At 35.7% G+C, this 21,080-nt stretch overlaps 7 protein-coding genes across 7 annotated transcripts; 6 read left to right on the top strand and 1 right to left on the bottom strand.

Moving 5' to 3' along the window:
* Positions 1-465: 465 nt before the first annotated feature.
* On the bottom strand, positions 466-1,109 carry DSM5745_04502 (uncharacterized protein; the record flags this gene model as incomplete). Its single annotated transcript, XM_026746518.1, has 4 exons — positions 466-471; positions 567-779; positions 845-949; positions 996-1,109. The coding sequence occupies 4 exons, from the start codon at positions 1,107-1,109 to the stop codon at positions 466-468; spliced, it is 438 nt and encodes a 145-aa protein (XP_026605514.1).
* Positions 1,110-1,846: 737 nt separating this feature from the next.
* Positions 1,847-2,755, top strand: DSM5745_04501 (uncharacterized protein; the record flags this gene model as incomplete). Its single annotated transcript, XM_026746517.1, has 1 exon — positions 1,847-2,755. The coding sequence occupies one exon, from the start codon at positions 1,847-1,849 to the stop codon at positions 2,753-2,755; it is 909 nt and encodes a 302-aa protein (XP_026605513.1).
* An 867-nt stretch (positions 2,756-3,622) lies between these two features.
* On the top strand, positions 3,623-4,195 carry DSM5745_04500 (uncharacterized protein; the record flags this gene model as incomplete). The annotated part of the gene is made up of 1 exon (XM_026746516.1): positions 3,623-4,195. One exon carries the CDS (start codon positions 3,623-3,625, stop codon positions 4,193-4,195), a length of 573 nt encoding a protein of 190 aa, XP_026605512.1.
* A 986-nt stretch (positions 4,196-5,181) lies between these two features.
* Positions 5,182-5,757, top strand: DSM5745_04499 (uncharacterized protein; the record flags this gene model as incomplete). The annotated part of the gene is made up of 1 exon (XM_026746515.1): positions 5,182-5,757. One exon carries the CDS (start codon positions 5,182-5,184, stop codon positions 5,755-5,757), a length of 576 nt encoding a protein of 191 aa, XP_026605511.1.
* Positions 5,758-7,705: 1,948 nt separating this feature from the next.
* Positions 7,706-8,545, top strand: DSM5745_04498 (uncharacterized protein; the record flags this gene model as incomplete). Its single annotated transcript, XM_026746514.1, has 1 exon — positions 7,706-8,545. One exon carries the CDS (start codon positions 7,706-7,708, stop codon positions 8,543-8,545), a length of 840 nt encoding a protein of 279 aa, XP_026605510.1.
* A 1,198-nt stretch (positions 8,546-9,743) lies between these two features.
* DSM5745_04497 (uncharacterized protein) lies at positions 9,744-10,355 on the top strand (the record flags this gene model as incomplete). The annotated part of the gene is made up of 1 exon (XM_026746513.1): positions 9,744-10,355. One exon carries the CDS (start codon positions 9,744-9,746, stop codon positions 10,353-10,355), a length of 612 nt encoding a protein of 203 aa, XP_026605509.1.
* An 832-nt stretch (positions 10,356-11,187) lies between these two features.
* On the top strand, positions 11,188-11,718 carry DSM5745_04496 (uncharacterized protein; the record flags this gene model as incomplete). The annotated part of the gene is made up of 1 exon (XM_026746512.1): positions 11,188-11,718. The coding sequence occupies one exon, from the start codon at positions 11,188-11,190 to the stop codon at positions 11,716-11,718; it is 531 nt and encodes a 176-aa protein (XP_026605508.1).
* Positions 11,719-21,080: the final 9,362 nt, after the last annotated feature.

Here is a 21,080-nt window from a genome sequence, read left to right as displayed (position 1 = left end):
ATGCGGTTTAGCTTGACATCTGCGCAAGGCCCACAGTGTAGGGCTGTGCAGGCTAAACCCACTTCGGTATGCGCTTCGACGTTCCAACGGCTGAGCAGGGCACAGACGCCCTCTGAACAGACCTGCAAATGGCTTGGATAAACTACAGCTGCACCGTGGAGGATTACGACCCCATTGCCAAACCTGGATGAGCATCGCCGTTCTAGCTGCAATGTGGAGTTTCGACGTAGGTGAACCGTGACATATCCATTAGGGCTCGGGGCATATCGCTACCCTTCAGGATCTGTATCATCGGAGCATGATATGGAGTGCCTACGGTACGTAGCAGCATCTATCTATCTCGAACGGAGCTTTTTTGGTGATTAAGGTTTGATTGAGCATCAGGTACCTACAGACATAAGTGAACATTCGACACGGGTCATCCATGAACTATGATCTAAGATAAGAATAGTTCAAACTCCTTAATTAATCCTGCACAAGACGAATGAATGTGTATCTTCCTGTTTTGTTTTCCCGCTAATTAAGGGCAGTCGGCGCCTCAGCGCCCGTCTGTGGTGTATTCTCACATTTTGGCACCATGAGTGTAGGGCAAAATGCTCTTGGCTCCTTGCAGAGGTCGGGTCAAAGTGATCACCGGAACCGAGCCCAGGCGGCTCATCCTCTTCCTCTCCCTCGAGATCAGAGTCATCTAAAAGGCACGTTCCAGAGCGGATCGAATTTTCAGTGGACAGATCTTCCATGTCGGAATCTTCGTCCTCTTCCGGGCCAACCACGTCGGTCTGTATATGTCCAGATAGCATACAAGCAAGTGAATCAAATATCATCTCAGGTGAGAGGGGCTCACAAACGCGTCAATCTGTAAATGTCCAGATAGCACAAGAGCAAGTTCTTCAAATACTTTCTCGGATGAGCGCGGCTCACGAACCGGGTCTTCAAAAGCCAAGGCAGGCTGTAACGAGGGCAGAGGGAGGAGCGGCAAGAAAGTGCTCCTTCACTCCTGCTTTTGAAGTAGAGCTGGAAGGAGTACCGTCTTTCTTACTAGCAAGGATCCAGTCCTGGTCTGAAGCTGGGGCCGACGGGAGGGGAAGGAGAGGTAGGAAGGACGACATGATGAGATACGTTGGAGATATGGAGTGATGAATCTCGGGGTATGCAGCGCGTTCGATTGACGTAGATACTCTGTAAGATGACGTTAGAGTTGACGGAGTAGGTACGAGGTAGACTGATACCAAGAGCGCTTTCATGTCGCTTTTTTCCATGTTGTTTCCTTTATTATCATGATGAACAAAGGGACTCATAAGATGCGTTCTTCATGTAGCTAATCTTGGCTTATCCCTTCGTCGTTTGGGTAAATAGATATTTGAAAGGTTTTAATAAAACCATTGTATTGAAAGTTCTGCATTGTAGGCCAATACAATGGAATGATTCATTATACCCTACCTCTAATGCCACTATTGTGAACCGTCAAAGACAGAATGGCCTCGTCAAATATAGCATTATAAAGGTATTGTATCAGGTAATAAAGGTACCTTTTTATATCTATCACTAAATGGTACTGTTTTCTTGTGAGGTGCATTCAGGCGAAACAAAGGCGGATATAAGGCCATTCGATGACATTGTTCCGATCTTCAAAGAGCGACAGGCATTGTGAATGAAGGCCATTGTCTTTTCTTTACTAGATGGCAGATCATAAGGCAAAAGAGCAAGATATAAATCACGGCGTCCCGTCGTGGCATAGAACAGTCAATCCACTCCTGTCCAGTCCATTTTGCCTTCTCTAAGAGGCACAACAAGACAACCGACAACCAACCAGCAAGACAAGACCATGGCAGCCCCTTTCAGCACCATGTCTTTCCAAGCCCAGGGACCCTCCACCCAAGACCTGGTCGCAGATCTATTCGAAGACCTAATCGCATACCCATCCACAGACCCAGTTGCAGACCCATCCGCAGACCCCTTCGCCGACCCATCCATATACGAAGTCGCAACCACAACCGCAAACCCAGTCCCAGTCCCAGTCCCAGTCCCAGTCCCAGTCCCCTGCAACACAATGCCTCACCAACCCCAAGAGCCCCCCACCCCAACCCTCTTCGCAGACCGTGGCATCTACCTCGGCATCGGCCGCCTCCCACACCCCCGCGACATCCAAAACGGCCAACACCCGCACTGGCAGCTCATAATCACAGACCCCGACACGCAAAGCTCGCACATCTACAGCTGCGCCCGACAAGACATCAAGACAGCCGCCTACAAGCACACAGCCAGCCACTACGTAGCCCCGCTCGACAGCCGGCTGTCCGCACTGCACAAGCTCGGCAGCGTGCCGCCGCACAAGGATGCCGAAGTCGTCTCGATATGCGCGGCCGTGCGTCCGCAGCGGTGCCACACGTACGTGTACAGCGTGCTCATGATCCTGTGTGAGCAGAAGATCATCGCGTTGAGCGCGCTGGAATGGGTGTCGGATAATCTGATGGATGCGGTTAAGCGCAGTCGGATTGAGGCGGAGAAGAGGCGTGTGGAGATGGAGGCTGTGTCTAGGCTGCCGGCTGGGGGCGCACCTGGTGCAGTGCCTGAGGCAATACCTGAGGTCTTTCTGCATGAGTTTTGCACGGATAATAGGTCTCAGAGGGAGAGGGAGAGGAGGACCAAGCGGGAGAAGACGAGGAGGTGGGCTATGAAGAGGCTTCTGGGTGTGGAGAATGATGCGAATAGGTTGGGGATGGATGAGGTGGTGTATTGTCGGTGTTTCTTTTGAGGTGGTGGTTGTTTAGCGTGGAGATGCAAGTGTGGTCTCTATGTTTGGTTTTGTATTAGAAGTTAAGTTAAATTGAATTGAATTATTATTGTGACAAGATAACAATGATTCGCGTTAGCCTGTAGTACAAAGCTGGCATCTAGATGCACAGAACAATAAATAATATAAGGCAAGCACCTGAAATTAGACATCTAAACTGAAGCCGAGGTAGTGATGACAGAATTTGGCATCACAGGAGTAGGGCACCCCTTTTGTGGCATCAATCTGCCTAGCGCAGCCGTGATGTAACTGAGGCCATAAGAGATGCTTGAGAAAGAGCAGAGTGATGGATTGAAAGAGAATTGTGAAAGGTCTCCTAGTATTATCAGTTTGCTTCGTGCTGCTCAAACGGACGGGAATATGCTGTAAGCCAACCAGGTCTGTATCCAAATCTGTGTCTATTTTCTCTTTCTAGCAGCAAACTTAGAACGTCATTATTTCAAACCTTCTGCAGGCACGGCCAATGGATGTTCTGGTATCTATGGGCAAGTACTTTGCCTGTCAATGATCATTGGGCGTTCTGTCTTCCAAATGGAAGCGTCTTTTGTGAGACAAGCCTTTTCAACAAAGACAACTAGGTGGAAGCTTCACCAACCAGAAACCACAAACCAGTCAAACTCTTTGAGTACATAATAGCCCAGCCAGGTCTTTGTTCTTGAAAGAACAGATTCATAACAAAGCGTATCCGCGCTTTAAATATCAGCCATATCCTGTCCTCAAGATCCAATACCCAACACAATCCACATCACACACCAAACCTTGGAACAGCTGGAAATCAATCTCCCTACAACCCAACCAACCTTCACGATAGCATCCACAACCGCAACCATGGCATCCCAACCCGCAACCCCCCTCCTAGACATCTACATCGGCCTCGGCACGATCCAACCACACGGACCCCAACAACAAGAACACTGGACGCTCATCCTCTCCCCCCAGCCCAACAGCCCATCCAACTGCCTATTCTACCACGTCGACGGCGGTCCCACGCACTACAGACACGTCACCGAAACCGACAAATCCCTGCACGACGCGCGCCTGTCCTCCATCACAAAGATCGGAACAGCCCCGTGCACAGTCGCTACACTCCAAGAAATCCACCGCAAGACGCAGAGCATCCGGGCGCAGCGCTGCCACATCTACATTGCACGGCTCATAAGGTACCTGGAGCGGAAGGGCTGGGCTGGACCTGGTACTGCGCAGAGCCTTTGCGATTATCATGGGCTAAGCGGGGAGTCTACCTTGGTTTCACGCGCGAGGGCTGGAGAGGAGGTTGGTGTGGAGATGGATGCGGAGATTGAGATGGAGATTGAGGATGCGCGGAGGGAGCTTGTGAGGACTGCGAGGGCTGTGAGGGCGGCGGGGCTTGATTCGTTAAGCTACTGTACTTGTTTTTTCTAAGTGTAGTTGGATTGACCTTTTTTCGCTGTTTGTCTAGTGTTGGGTTTATTATTACTGCAGGATCATCAATGTTTACCTTTTCCTTTTAATTTGTGTTGTGCATTCTTTGCCAATTGATCACGGTAATTTTGTCCTTCTTCAGTAGACTTTGCTTGATTACATATTATTAAGACTCGTTACTCTGTTATTGCCAGTCCAGTACGCCGTCCAAGACCATGGTAGAATTCGGAAACTAAACCACGAATGTGCACTTTACCATGGTTAATAGCTCAACTACTACGGTAGCTTTATCCTCCGCAACCACAAAGATAGGTTCTGTGGATTTGTGGAGGCCATGGAGCTTGGCCGCAGCACACAGGGGAGTTTATCTTTGTAAGTACATTAACCCTAAGTTCTCTGTGTTTAGAATTGTCCAGTCAGCTGGTTATACCTTATGATTGTATCTTGAACTAGCATAATAGGCAGGGATGATGTGTTTTGACTCTATTCAACCAAAAGCCCGTGTGTAAAAAAAAAAAAAAAACAATCCGATCACTCTTAAAAGAAACCTCAGGTACGGAAGATAAAGCGGAAATGTACTTAGATACCCGTGGAAATTGCCATAGGTTACCATGAGAGAGGACAACCCAATTGTGACAGTCATTGAAGGCAACGTTAGAGCAGAAAGAAATTGAGTCTTTATGTCGCTGGATAAAGCCTTTACAAAGGACATTGACTATACATCCAGACAAATAAAGAGTTTCTGAAAGGCATTAGTAAGATTAAAAGGCAGAAACCAGTTCAAAGCTCAACCCGATGAAGGCTGGAGGGCAAGGATTATGGACAATAGACAAATGGCCTATAAATCCATGGTGATGGCCCAAGGCAGGGAGTTCAGTCAGCACCAAATACCGACGGCCTACCACCCGTTTCCAACTTTCCAACACTCAAGATCGTCCATCTCAAAACCCTAATACACCACCAAAGTGGCTCACCTATCATCCACAATGGCCCCCTCAACCTCCACCCATTTCCAAGACCCCCAACTCCCAACCTACACCCTAACCCTCTACATCGCCTTCGGCCTCCTCGTCGACCCGGCCCAACAACGCCACTGGACATTCATAATCCAGCACCCAGAATCCCACCGCTGCACATTCTACCACACCACCGGCGGCCCCACAACCTACAAGACCAGCATCGAGCGGAACCAAACGCTGTCAGACCCGCGTCTCAGCGAAGTGACGCGGATCGGGACCGTGTCCGCAACGATGCGCGGCCGGGTAACGGGGATCCTGTTCACTGTTCGGCCGCAGCGGTGCCACACGTTTATTCTTGAGGTGTTGGCTGGTCTTGAGCGGGAGAGGGTTATCGCGGTGGGGTGGGCGGCGTATTTTGCGTCGTGCAGTGATGCGGGGGTTTCGGTTTTGCAGCAGGTTCGGGCGGAGCGGAGGGTGGAGTTGGGGGTGAGGCACTTGCCGCATGGGGTTTCGAGGAGGGTGGTTGATAGCCTTGTGGAGATTGCGAGGGGTCTGGAGAAGGATGATCTGTCGGAGTTGGATTATTGTCGGTGTTTTTTTTAAGTTGTGCCTTGGAATTGATTTTTTTGAATAATTGTTATTGAGTACGTAGATACTAGTAGTGGAAGTAGGAAGTCCTCGTCTAGGCTAGGCGCGTCGTTAGGATACCTAGGCATGTTGTAATAAACACTGCGCATGATAGCCTGAAGTGGTGGTTGTAGAAAATACCTACCTCTCCTTGAATGTAGACTAAGGAGTCGACCGGTCAGCGGCTCAATGTTGCAGCACCATTTCCTACGCGGAAAATTGGCCGACCTGGAGGAATTTATGTAATGTGATAAACTGTGTTGGTCGTAGCAGCTTTCGTCTAGCATGCAGGTATAGGACTTTTTGACGAGTAATGCCTCCTTTCACCCACACATGTCAGCTTTCATAAAAACCCCCTGCAAGGACTGCGGCAGTTGACGAAAATCATGTATCATTTTCCCAACGCTGCAGCAAATGCACTCTTCTCCGGATGCGTTATTTCTAGGTAGGCTGTACACACCCGCAGAGCTTTTAAAGACGGCTCGCAGAACACTTGTTCAGATAGATGAATGCGCTCTGTACATTAGCTCATCTTGTGGAACAGTAGCCAGGGCCTGAGATGGTGCTAGTCAAACCCACACCAGCGCCGGGGCATCTACCCGGAGAGCGGCGAGCGCTTGTGTGAGTGCGGGGTGTATGTTAATGTGCCATTGAAACAATGCGACGCCTAGAGCAAGAGCTTGGGACGGGTGGCATATGTATGACGCGTTTCCATTAGGCGGAACAAGACTAAGCGGAATGACAGCTTGACAATAGCTCGGTGAGTAGCCACCTCAACGAGGTTTTCCATCCATGGTAAGTCACTCAGCTCGATAGCAAAAGCCTCCGACATGCATTGTCGACCTCAACATTATGTGGAGCGATACCTCTAACAGGCGAATCTCGAATCGTGGCATAGAGGTGCTTCAAACGGTCGAAGCTTTTCCATATTCTCTGTGTGTTTGGAGAACTGGTTTGCCATTTCTTCCGCTGCATGCCCAGTGAAGTGAACCCTCGTTGAAAATCTCAAATAATACCATTAGTAACTGGCAAAAGCAAAAGTTGAGTTTGAATCGACACGGGGTAAGAACAGCACCCACGAGACGTCGAGGAGGGTACCTCCTTCCTATTCTAGGAACTGATTTGGCAACAAACCCGCCGTCCAGCAGTCCGTAGTCTAGCGACTTGATCATTATCGAATCCTCGATGTGAACTCGTGGTTCTGGACCCCTCTCGTTCACAAGATAAGTTCGTGGTCGTATGTATATTTGTTCTTCTTTGGTGAGTTGTTCTCGAGGCACTCTGAATTGATCCAATTCTACCCTCCAACTATCTCCCAGAAGTGCACGCCGCATGAGTTAGTCGCTTCCAGCAGAACGCAGACAACACTCAACAATAGCCAGACTCTTGAAATCCATATTCTCTTTACCGACAACAGATAAAGACCTTTATGTCTGACAATGAAGCGCAAGAACTTTAGGGGAACGCATCCAGCAATGACGCCTCAAGGAGTCCTCAGCCCCACTTCATCAAGGATTGTTGGTTGGCGAAGTCTTACAAAGAGTATTCAGACTGCCATTATCGTGTTTCATATCGGTGCTTAGAGGTGTGGTTAACATCGGCATTGTGACTGACAATGGTAGCAAAATGTGCGAGCGACAAAGGACATTAAGTACCCCTTCGATACCTCGGTGAGATCAATCGAGTCAAGTACAAAGGGCGTCGGGAAACAAGGCAACGCTCTCAAAGACAACAATGGTGTATTCAGTCATGTCCTTCACGCGTATAAGCGCAAGCGAGACCAAGCAAAGTTATAAGAAGGGACGGAGATGCATTCATTCCATCTCATATCCAATCCACAGTCAGCATAACAATCAGTGCTTACGCAGTGAGCCTACCAACATCAACACTACACCAACCAAGACTTACATCTACTACAACCACCATGTCTACCACATTTCACACCTCCACAATGTTCGAAGTCGGCCTCGCGTACGGGTACAAATTTCCAAACACCCTGCCTGGCAGCCATGGCTCCACCCCCATGGCGCACCCATGCCACACGATGCTGACACTGACACCACAGGACACCACCCAATGCACCTGGATCCACATCGGCAACGGCCCATTCCAGTACGAAGTGCTAATCGAGCACGACAAGGACTCATCCGACACCCTCGCCGAGAACAGCGTGCCAATTGGCGGAATCCACTCGACGCAACTACAAGCCCTCTACGAGCTTGCGCGCAGCATCGAGCCCCAACGGTGCCAGCTGTACATCGCCGCGCTGCTGGAGGGAATGATCGAGCGCGGGCTCGGGCACATCGACGGCCTAATCGCCTCGCACTTCCGGTCCAGCATCGAGCGCAGCATCGCGCAAACGATGCAAGACGTCGGGGTGGACGCGACCACGATCCGGGTGTGGGCGTTCGTCAAGTCGCGGCAATATCGCTTCCACCCACAGCAGGCCGATATGCTGCGGGACACGTGCTTCTACGACACCTGCATGCCGGCGCCCACCGAGTTCCGGATCCTGGAAGAGCGCATGGATGGGGACCAGTATTTGCTTGAGATTGCGCCGTTGCAGGATGATGAGCAGCGCTCGGCGCTTGACAGCGTGGGCTTTCACGCACCGGACCATGAACGTCGGACGTGTGTTCGTGGTGGCGATGCCGTTGCCGGGCCCTCGAGGCCCGTTACGAACCCTAGGTTGTTGCTTAGCAATGAGTGGGATGCGCGGCCTTTGGAGCAGCGGGCCACGGTGTTCAGGTACATGAGGCAGTAAGTGATGCGCTTTGGCGAACATTACATGACAAAATGTTTTTGCTTTTGGGTGGTGTTTTGAATTTGTTTGTGCTTATATTGCACTTTTATAATAGTATGACATTAAAAAAGAAAAATATATATAAAAAAAAGGATAGGAAACACCTGTCCTTATTATGTGGAATATCAGTTGTGCAATCTATTGTCTAGCCTTCTATATCAAGTAATCTTTGTCAAACGTAACGCAGTAGGCCGGGAATTAGGGCTATCGAGCCGCTAGGGCGGGGGCAGACCGACATACGGTACCTGGAGAATTCGCTGCCAAAGCGTCTATGGTCCACACAAAGAGAAGAAGTATTGAACATCTAGAAGCTTCAGCGGCCTGTTTGACATGGTCTTTCCGGTATCCATATTCTGTCCGCCGATTCTACAAGAACTGAACCTTTGATACTATTCAAGGGGAAAGAAACCCGGTGTCGAACTGCGATGCTACTAGTCAGTTACTCCCCGACTGTGACTCATAGATAAACTAGTCAAGCAAAGCTGACTATAGAATGGGCAGCGTTGGAAAATGTCTCGCGTGACTTTTTATTTCGTCTCTTAGTATGGTTGCCTTGCAGCGGGCAGTGGGCAGTGGTTACTTGAGCAAAGCCCAATAACAAATAGCAATAAGAGAAATAGGACAGCCAATGCACACAAAGCTAGTGTGAAGCAGCATGGGGAAATGCTTTGAATGGCAGTTCTTTCATTGCTGGGCATGGTTGTCTTCTAGAAGTGGACAATACCTACACATCAACAAAGCCCAATACCAACCCATACCTAAGAAAGATAGGTCAATAAACACGCACAAGGCCAGTGTAGTATCAGCAGTCTTAGAAGATGCTTTAAGTAAAATTTTACTTTCACGTCAATAATGACTATCATCAGGTGGGCTATTCTTTACTATTCATAAAGCGGAACAAAGAAAACAACAACAACAAGGGAAATGGGAAAATTCACACACGCAAAGCTAGTCCTGGAGTGTTCTGTGAATGAGACCAGTGAAGAGATCTTCCAGCATATTCACTCTCAACCAACAGTCAACAAAGGAGCCTCCAAATATAAAAACCCTCTGTAATCCAGTCTACCCTCTGCACCCAGACACTTTAACAGTTAATTACGCAAAGTGGCTCCAAGCATTAAACCCGCATTCTCAAACCCCTCAACCTCCATATCAAAAAATGTCCCAAAACACCATGGTCACATTCGGCTCCGTCGACGTCTACGTAGGCGAGCGCGCCACCTCCACCCCCCAGGACCAAACCCACCCCCGAATCGTATTCCGGGTCGCTCTAGTCACCAGCGGGACGGCAGGCACCAGAGGCGGCAGAGAGCACGCCGTGGTCGACACGGGCAGCAACGACCGCCACCGCTACCGGATCATGGGAGAACACGAAGCGACTCCAGAGACGCTCCGAAACATGACGCTCCTCGGCACATACCCAGCGTCCGCGGAAGCATCCACCCGCATTGCGGCGGAGCACTTCCCCGTCTTCATCCAGGATCTGCGGAAGAAGGGGTATATCGAGCGGGTGCCGACGTCCGCGAAGGTGCGTGAGATCTGCAGGGATTTGTCCGATCGCGTTAAGAAAGCAAAGGAGCGTGGCACGCGGGCCACGCTTGCACGGGCCACGCGCCGTGTAGCCCGTGCTGGATCAAATGCAGCGGAGGATGTGTTTACTTGGTGTCTTCAGGGGATTCGTGGTATGGGTGAATTTCTACAGGGATTGGAATTGGACGGTGACTGTATTGGCGGTGACTTTGGTGGCTGTGACGGCGGTGGCTCCAGCTGAACCTACTCTATTCTTTCCTTGCACTTGGTTGTCCCTTGTTGTTGGGTGCTTACCGTTATGTCGTGTTGTTGCAAAATCCACTCGGTTATTTCTGCTTCTTATAAGACCCCACTTACTCCCCTGTGAGTTGTATGTCTTTGTTACGTAGTTCCACCATATTTAAACTCACAGCTCAGGTGTATTGTACCCAGGTACTGTTACGGCAAATGGAGTGCTCCTCCATCCCCTTTTGATCTCAAGCTGCCTGAAAGGCGGCTATCGACGCCAATGACTGCGAAGTATAGACTGTACCGGGTTCAGTAGAACAGTTGACGCAGGAAAGGCCTAACAATCGTCAACGTACGTACAGTTGTAGACGATCAGCGCTTCTGCAAGAAGTGAATCTTCAGTGGAGTAAGTATGCCTCCAGTGTATGGCCCTGAGCCATTGCCTTGTCAGCATGCTATGCAATACTCCTGCAGAGTCAATGTGGGATCACCATCTGCATTCACCCTTTGGCGGCTATCATCGCTCTTCCTCTACTACCATGCTCCAAATAAGGAGAGGGCATTGCCTCCGTAGCATTGAACAGCTTCACCTAAGCATTCACCAGCTCATTCACCCTGTACCTCATAATCAAACTCCAGGTCTCCAGATCTAGATCTTATAGATAGATAGATTGATACCCAGCAACGGCCCATCCCAACTCACTATTCAACCCATGACCACCCTCGATCATCAAACCAATCGATTGCACGCCCATCGGATTCTGCAAATGTTCGCCCGCGTCATCTCAATACTCCAGAGTTTATTTCAGGCTCTAGGCACACCACATCGCATTCTCACTGCCACAATGGCCGCGTTAACAACCTCCGCGCCCGACGAAAAATTCCACGTCTCCGCCATCCTCCAGCGAAAGAAGCAATGCTCGACCCCGGAACTCCTGCTGGTCTTCAAAGAGGAGCCCGCGCGAGAGAATGGAGTCACACTGATCGGGCGCATCAAGCACAGCAACCCCTACCCCGAGCCCAACGAGCCCTATTCGTCAAGCCACCAGATCTCAGTCCACGTCGAGAAACAAGACAATCCGACATCCCAGACTAAGGCCAAGTGTAAGTACAAGGTCGAGGCATTTCTCGGCACGTTCCCTAGGGTCGGGAGGGCCGTTGTCGAAGACCACCTGCCTGCTATCATTGGACGCCTTAAGAACGAGGGCTTCCTTGTCCGCAACCCCGAGGCTGAGATGTTGAGCCTGCAGCAGATTGACCGTTTCGCGAAGGAGTTGCAGGATGTGTTCTTGATGCTGGGGGATATGAGAGGGGGAGCGGTTCTTTATTTGGATTTTCAGGGTTATGAGGTGCCGGAGTTTGTTGGGGTGAATTGATGTTGATAAGTCTGATGAGAATAACTGGTGCTGCTTCCGAGAGTAGGGGGTCGCTGGATATCTACTATCACCATCAGTGTCATAACGTACTTTCCTTGCGGTTCTAATGCTGGGATTGCTAGCCAAGAAATAAAGCTCATTCTGTGGTGGAATTGTCGCAGTGTTCATTGTGTCCTTGTTCCGGAAGCCAAGATAGCCACAGGATATATATAATGGCTCTTCCGTCACTTCGGTGGCTCTTGTAATCTTATTGTATGATGGAAGAACAGCAGGGTTAAAGCTACCTATTGATCTACCTAAAGTTCTATTTCCCATGGCAGAGTAATATATTTACTGAAAGGGCATGGCCGTTTTGATGGTCTATCTTCTACTCCAGCCCTGGGTTGGTTGAGTTGGATGTAAAGTTTATGTTTGGCTTATAATTTTGTAGGAAGAGCGGTAAAATATCCAATCAGCTCGCATAGCTCAGTTGGTAGAGCGCGTGACTAGTAAAGACCTTCTTGAAATCACGAGGTCAGCGGTTCAAGTCCGCTTGTGAGCATTTCTTTTTTCTTTTTTCCTGGTCGGAGTCCAAGTGGGTCACAGGGCCTTTTATTCTGCAATAAAAAGGTGGTGGTGGGCAGATTAGGTAATTGCGCGTGGCCAAAATAAAGTGAAGGCCAAAGCGCATATTAATTATAGGTCCCGGCTCCTAGTCACGTGAGCTTTATTAAGAATTATATAAAATAGTAAAATAATATTAATTAATTAAAAAAAAGGGTAGTTATATAACCTTTTTTTACTACTTAAGCTAAATAATATTAATTAACTAAAAAAAAGAATAATTATATAACCTTATTTTACTATTTTAACCTTGTAATATAGTTTTTTTTAGTAATATAATAATTTAAATTTTAGGTTTATAATTTCTTTTTTACTTATAGTTTATATAAATAAATTTAATTATAAAATTAATTATAATTTATATTTATTATAGTACTATACTTTTTTTATTATAATTTTAATAACGCCCGGGCTATAAACCTTGCTAAACTTATAATAATTATAAAAACTAGGTATATTTATACTACCTTACATGTATATTATAGCTATTAATATATAATAAAAAAAGTAAATAATTTATTATAGCTATAGGCCTTTTTATCCTACTTTTTTAATATTTTTTTTAATATAATTAACCTAAACATGTAATAAATACGCTTGCTATAGCTAAAGTTAAATTATTAATATTATAATATATACTTATTTAATAACTTATAATAAATAAAAAAATATTATAAAAATATAAAATAATAATATATATAATAAATAATTAATTAAATAACTTATATAATTAATTTTAATAAACCCTAGCTTTTTTATTTACCTTTAACACGCCTATTATTATTAATTATATTTACTACTTTTATACCTTTTTTTATATTTATAATAGCTATATTTTTACTATTATTTATACCTTACCTACTAGGTAGGCACCCGTAGCTAGTTATTATTATTAATAAAAATAATATTAAGTTAAATATTAATAGCTTAACTACTATAAGCTCCTAGTTTATTATTAAAAATAATTAATTTTTATTTTTATAAATTATTAAAGTTAACTTTAGCCTTTTTATATATATAAACCTAGACCATGCTTTTTTACTATATTTATTTTTTTTAATTAATTTTATATATTTAGCTATTATAAATTATAATTAAAAATTATTAAATAACTTTTACTACTAGCTTAATATACACTAGCTAAAAATATATAATTATTATTAAAAATAATAATTTAATATAAACCTTTAAAAAAGGAATAATATTTACAAGTATTACGTGTTAGCTAACTAAAATTAAAAAATTTTTAAATTTAATTTATAAAATAAAATAAATCCTGGTAATATTTCTTTTTACCTCCTAGAATTAATATAAATTAAGGAAGTACTAATTATAAAAGTTTATATATTTATTAAGGTTTATTATATTTAAAATTACTAGTATTTATATAAAGGCTATATTATTAACTTTTTATAAAATACTAGTTAAGTATATAAATAGCTCCTGCTTTTATTTAAAAAACTTAAGGTATTAATTTTATAAATATTTAATTTTAGTATAAACTAGAAAATATACCTATAATTTTATTATAATTTTAAAATATAGCGCTGGGTAGTTAAATAATAATTAAATTATTTTTAAGTAAATTATTTAGGGTATTAAAATATAATTAAAAATAATTATAACCTTATATAATTATTAAAAAATAAACTAGTTAATTATTTTATCTTAAATCAAGAGCTAGCCGGTAAGCTAATTACCCTAAATAATAATTAATAAGTAAACTTTAATAATATACAGGCGCCTAATATAGTTATAATACTTAATTTACTTATAATAATTATAAAGCTTAAGGCTTTATAAGCCATAGTAAATAATGCTATTAAGCTAGTGTGTAATAACCCTTATTTAACTTTTTTTTTATTTTATATAATACTGTTATTTAAGTTTAATTACTTGTAATAATTACTATTACTAGTATTTTTTATTTTTTTTTATTATAATATAAAGCTAGTTATAACATACCCGCGCGAGGTATTATTTATAAATTATATTAAATACTTACTTAAATATAAAAGTAGCTATTTTACATGGTATTTCTAGTTTTAATATATTTACTTTAATATAATTTATTATTAGTAAATAAATTAATAAGCTAGTTTTTATATTTATAACCGCGTGCCTGGCTAGCAAGATATTTTTATAAAAAAGTTATAAGTAGCCTTTTGATTAAATATAACTAAATTATTTATATTACTAAGTTTTATTACTAGTTTTTTTTAAAATTATTTACGGTACGCGGCTATTTTAATATAGTAAAAAAATGGCTTAAAAGCCATAATTAAAAATATTAATAAATAGCTTATTTTTTATTACTATATATATTATTTTAACTGCTTATTTTTTAAATAAGCATGGCTTACTTATTTTTAATATTTTTTATGGTTAATTTATATTAAAATAACTTAATATAATAATTACCTAAGTATAAAGCATGGTATAATAATATAAAGGTTATTTATAAATAAATTATATAATATAATTTATAAAATAACCCTTATATTATTATGGCATGGTTTTATTACTATTACTATATATTTTTTAATATAGTTATTAAGCTTAAGTTTAATATTATAAATAATTAATCTTGCTATAAATAACAAGGTTAAGGTTTAACTTATAACCATAGTATATATTAAATATAATTTATTTTTATTTTTAATAGCCTTTAATAATTTAATAAGTTATAGTGGTTATTTAAAGCTTATTAAAATATATATATTATAGCTATAAACCCTTTCTATATATAAATTATTATTATTAATATAAATTATAAGGCTATTTAGCTGCCTTAGTTTTAATAAAAAAATATACTTACTTATTTTACACAGGTTATAAATTATGTATTATACTATTATTATAGTATAAATTATTATTAATAAAAAAATAAGTAAACTAAGTAAGTTATTTATTACTTTTATTTTTTTATAATAACACGGCGTGATTTTTAGTTAATAAAATTAACTAGTAATATATATTATTATTTTTTTTAGCCTGTAATAATATAACCTTAAATATATTTAATTTAATTATTAGCTTAAAATAGCTTATAAATTTAAATATAGCTATATATATTAATAAGCGCTTTTTACTTTATTATATTACTAAGTATATTATAAAGCTTAAAAAAAATAAAGTTATATAAAAATATTATAAAATTAATTTTTAAGTATATTAATACGTGCTGTTTTTTATTATTACTAGTATAAAAAATAATAAATACCTTAATTATAAAGCAAAATTAGTTTATATAAAAGGTTTATTATTATTTACTAGGCCTATTACTTTAAATATTAAGCTATAACATGGTTATTATTCCGTGTTTTATAAATTAGGAATAAAATAACCTATTTTTACTATTAAATATAAACTATAATAATACTAGTAATAAAAAAGGCGGTATTAAATAAGGTTTAAATATAATAATAAAGTATATATAGTAGCTATTAAAGCTTATTAATTTAATATTATTATATTACATGCGTTATTATACCCTATAGCTTAAAGTATATAAAAAAGTTAAAAGTAAAATAAAGAATTATATTATTTATTACTACCTAATATATAACTAAGTTATAGACTTAAAAAACTTTGCCCATGTTAAGTTAATACTTTATTATTTATTTATTAAAATAAATAACTTGCATATAATTAATAAATTAATATTTAATAGCTTTTATAACATGTATAAATACTACTATAAATACCATGGTTATTGTCAGGGCCAACGTTTTTTTATTTAATGTTACCAGAGCTAATTCATTATTAGTTTAGAGTTAGCGCCTTAGGTAACCTAAGCTTTAGCCTTAGGCTGCTAAGGCTTGGTATACCTTATTATTATATTAGGCTATATAACTTAACTAGGTTATTAATATTTAAAGTCTTAATTATTAATTAAATAAGGCTAGGGTAGGCCCTAAGTATAAGCTAAAATAAAAATTTATATATAAAGTATTTAAATTTATATTTACTTTTTAATTAAAAATAGCTTAAATATAACTTAAAGGTTTATAAAAATAGTTTTAAGGCTAGCTTTTTTTTTAGATTTTTAAGTAACTTTTTTAGTATTATTTAATAAGGTTTAAAATATTTTATTTTTATTAATTAAATTTTTTTATTAATATTTTTATTATTAATAAAAATTTTTAAAACTTATTAATTTTATAGTTAAAGTTGCTTGCACTTATTACTTTTTAAACTTTTTTAATAATAATATTTTAAACTAAATTTTTAAAGGGTAAGTAAAAGTAATTTATAAGTATTTTAGTTAAGGTTTTTAAAACCTAGACTTAAATAATTAAAAAAGTATTTTTTTTTATTTATGCTTAAGAATTTTATTACTATTAAAAATAGTTAAAAAAAAACTTAATTTAAATAATTTAGTTTATTAGCTTAATAAAGCGTAAGGTAAAATATATTTTTTACTTTATTATTTTATATTATTACTAAAATCTATTAATTTAAAATTTATTATAATTAAAGGTATTTTAAAAAAAAGTGGCCTAGGACTATAACTCCTAGCTTATTTATTTTTTAATTTTAATATAATTAATATCGCGTGTTAAAATTAAAATATTTTTTTAAAAAAAATAAGGGAAAGTTGCCCCTGTAATTTAAAGCTAAAATAATATTAAATTATTAATTTTTATATTAATTTTTTTATTAATCCCCGCGCTAATTTTTTTATTAATATTTTTAATAAGTTTTAAAAAAAATTAATTTTAATAATTTTTTTAATTTTAGTTTAAAGTTAAGCTTAAATAATTTAAGTTATTATTTTAAAGTTACTTTACCTTTAAAACCTAGTGCTAGTAAAGCTAGTTTTAAGGGGTTTAAAAGTTTTAAATATATATAAAAAAGGTACTAAAAGGCTATAAAAAATTATAAGCKTTAAAAWAAAAAAAAAAAAATATAAWAAAGCTTAAAATTTAATTTAAAAATTTAAAAAATTACTTTTATAGCGCCCCTAAAAGGTTTTAAATAAATAATAAAAAAATTATATTTATTATTTAAAATATTTTAAGAAATGCCTATAATTATTAAAAAGGTTAAATTAAACTTTAAAATAATAAGCAAACCTAGGTAAATTTTAAAAAATTTATATATATATAAATTAACCTAGTTATAAACTGGGGCTATTACGCTGCTTAATATTTTTTAATTAAATAATAAAATACTTAAAATACTACTTTTTAAAAACTTTACTTTATAAAGTTAGGCTTATACTTTAATAATTTAAAGTTTAGGGCGCAAGTACTTATTAAAACTTATAATAAAAATATTTACTTATACTTAAAAAGTTAAAAAAACCCCTAAAAACTATGCTTAAAGTAAATATAGTAATAATTTATATAAAATTTATTAATAAGTATAATAAGGCCTTAAAAGCTAARAAAAAAAAAGTCTAAAGCTAGTTTTAACTTTAAAAATAAAAAAAATAAAAATAACTTAGGACAAAACTAAAATAATAATAAAGCGGCTTTTTTAAAAAAGGGGAAGAAAAAAAAAGGTAAGAAAAAAAATAGTAACTTACTTTTTTTGAAAAAAAAGCACTATAAAAAGAAGGGTTTTTATTTTAATTATAGTAAATTAAGCCACTTATTAAAAGCTTGTTTAAATAAAAAAAAGCCTAAAAAAACTAGTAAAAAATAAATAGTAATCCCCTAGTTTTAAGTTATTAAAGTTATATAATTTAAAAAAAAACTACTTTTTTTATTTTTATAAATCTTAAAATATAAAAAAATAGGGTAAATTAATAGTTTAAGGTATTATTTAATACTAGGGCTAATATTAATTTTATTTTAGTTTAATATTTATAAAAGTAAGGTATTAAAATAAATACTAACTATATAATATAATTAGTTTAATATATTAATAATATTTTTACTTTTTATTATAGGTGTTTATAAGCCTGTACTTAGGTTTATAATTTAAAAAAAGTTATAAAAATATTTAACTTAATATATTATATTATTAATTTTATTTATAAAAATTATTAAGTAGTTCTAAAACATCCCTAAATAATTAAATTAAATTTAGACTTTTACCTTATTATAGCAAAATAAACTTAATAAAATTATATACCTTTTATTAAAATTAAAATATTATAAAAGTTTATAAAAACTATATATAAGAAACTAGTACTTATAATATTTTATTAATTAAAAAAAATTAAAAAAAAGTAAAGGTGGTCCTGCTACCCTAGTATATTTATTAAAGTAAAGTTTTTTTTAAGTAAAAAGTTACTTAACTTTTAACTAGTAAAGTAAAATATAAAATTTTATTAAAAAAAGGTAAAAAGCTTTTATAAGGTTTTATTTATAATCTCTTTTAGTATAAGTTATAAATATTAAAAAAGTATTTTAATAAAATACTTAAAAAAAATAAATTAAGCTATTTTAAAGTAGTGCTAAAGCACTAGTACTTTTTATTTAAAAACTTAATAAATTTTTATATTTTTATATTAACTACCGCGGTTTAAATATAATAATTAACAAGAATTATTATTTATTATTATATATTAATAAGCTAATAAATTAGCTAGTAAATATAAAATATTTTACCAAGCTAAATCTGCGTGATATATATTATAAAATATAAATTAAAAGGGAAAATAAATAAAAAATAGCATTTTAAACCTATTATAATTACTATAAATATATAGTTATGCCCTTTAGCTTAATAAATATACTAGCTATATTTTAATTTTATATAAATATAGCTATAAGCGGGATTTTTAATAAATTTTATATTATTTATTTTAATAATATTCTTATTTTTTTTAAAATAAAAAAAAACATGTGCACTATATTTAGGAAGTTCTTAATTAATTAAAAAGGCATAATTTATATATAAAATTATTAAAATATAGTTTTTATAAAAAAAAGGTAAAGTTTTTAGGCTTTATTATTAAATAAAAAAAAATATTTATTAATCCAGACCGCAGCCGGACTATTATTAATTAGCTAAAATTAATATTATTTTATAAGTTATAGGTTTTTTTAGGCTTTATAAACTATTTTTAATATTTTATTTTTAATTATACTAAAGTAACATGTTTAATAACCTAGCTTTTAATAAAAATGGTAAAAAATATAAAAGTAGGCCTTTTTTATTTTTTATTAATATAAAAAATATATTTAAAAAAATTAAATTAAACTTTACCAGGCTGCTAGTATTATAGCACTTTAATTTTAAAAAAAAGATTTTTATTATTATTAATATATTAGGGTTTATTATTACTAGGATTATTACGTAGCTAAAGTAAGAAAAATTACTTAATAAAAAAAATAAAACTAGTAGCGCCTTATGGCCTTTTATTTTTATTAATTATATAAATTAAAGCTTTATTATAAGGTTTATAATTAAAAACTACTTATAGTAGTTAAGTACTTTAAAAAGTAATATTATTATTTTAAGGGCTTTTTATATTTTATATATATGTAATATAATTATAATAATTTATACTATTTTTTTATAATAAAGGTTTTAAATTAAAGGTAGGTATAATAGGCGGAATTACTTATAGCTTATAACTTTAAAATTAAGTATAAACTAAATAAGTATAATTTAGTAAATATACTATCGCGGTAATTAAATTATATAATAAAAAATAAAAAGCACTAAGTTAAAATACTTTTTATTTTATAAAAAAAGTTAAGTTTATTTCTTTAATAAACTATTACTAAAATAATACTAAAGGACCTAGCTATTTTTTTATATAATTAGGCTTATAAATATTTAAAATTTTTAAGCCTTAAAATATTTATTATAAAGGTAGTAAGTAAAAAAAAAACCATTAAACTAGTTATAAATATCCTTTAGTAATAATTAATTATAACTTAATAAAAGAATACTTTTACAGGCTAATTATAATAATAACTTAAAGGTATAATTTTTATTAATTTAAGGCAGGCCTTTTTTATTACTAAATAATATAAGAAAAAAAAACTTTTTTTTTATAAAAATATTATTTATATACCTCCCGTGCCCGTGTTATAATATAAAATTATAAAATAATATTATAATAATTTTTATATAAGCTATTTTAATTATAAAAAAATTATTAAATTACTTATTTATAAGTTTTAGTAAAAAAAGCTTAACAAGAATACACATGTGTATATTAAAAAATATTCTTTATATTAAAAATTTAAGGTTTTAAGGTAATTACTTTAAAAAAGTTTAATATTTTTTTTAATACTAAATACACCGTAAAAAAATATTTTTATAAACTTTATTATTAACCTATTTTTATTAAAATATAAAGGGCGCGTTTATAATATAATTTTAGTAATTATAAATTAATTTAATAAAAAAATAAAATATTTTTTTATTATTAATAAGATTACTGTAAAAAGGTTAGCTAACTTATTTATTAAAAAAATTATATATAATATAGGGTTACCCTAAAGTATAGTAATAAATTAAAATTTATTTTTTACTTTAAAATATTAAATAGCCTTTTATTAAGCGCTATGTATTAAGTAATAACTTAGTATAATATATTATTTTTAATTAAATAGTTAAACCAAGCGCTAAAACTAAATACTTAAAGTATATTTACACGTGTATTATAACTACTAGTAAAGTAATTAAATATTATACTTACTACTAGCACGCTTTACCTATAATAATTTAAAAAATAACTTAACTAGCTACGCTTTGCTTATAATAAATTATAAATAAAAATTAGTAATTCCTAGGCTTAAGAACCTAAAAAAATTAATATTTTATTTTTTTATTAAAAAGCGCTTATA

This window comes from Aspergillus mulundensis (assembly GCF_003369625.1).
Source record: "Aspergillus mulundensis strain DSM 5745 chromosome Unknown scaffold_3, whole genome shotgun sequence".
NCBI classification, from domain to species: Eukaryota; Fungi; Ascomycota; class Eurotiomycetes; order Eurotiales; family Aspergillaceae; genus Aspergillus; species Aspergillus mulundensis.
The sequence above is the reverse complement of the archived record's forward strand: the minus strand, read 5'-3'. Positions and strand labels throughout refer to the sequence as shown.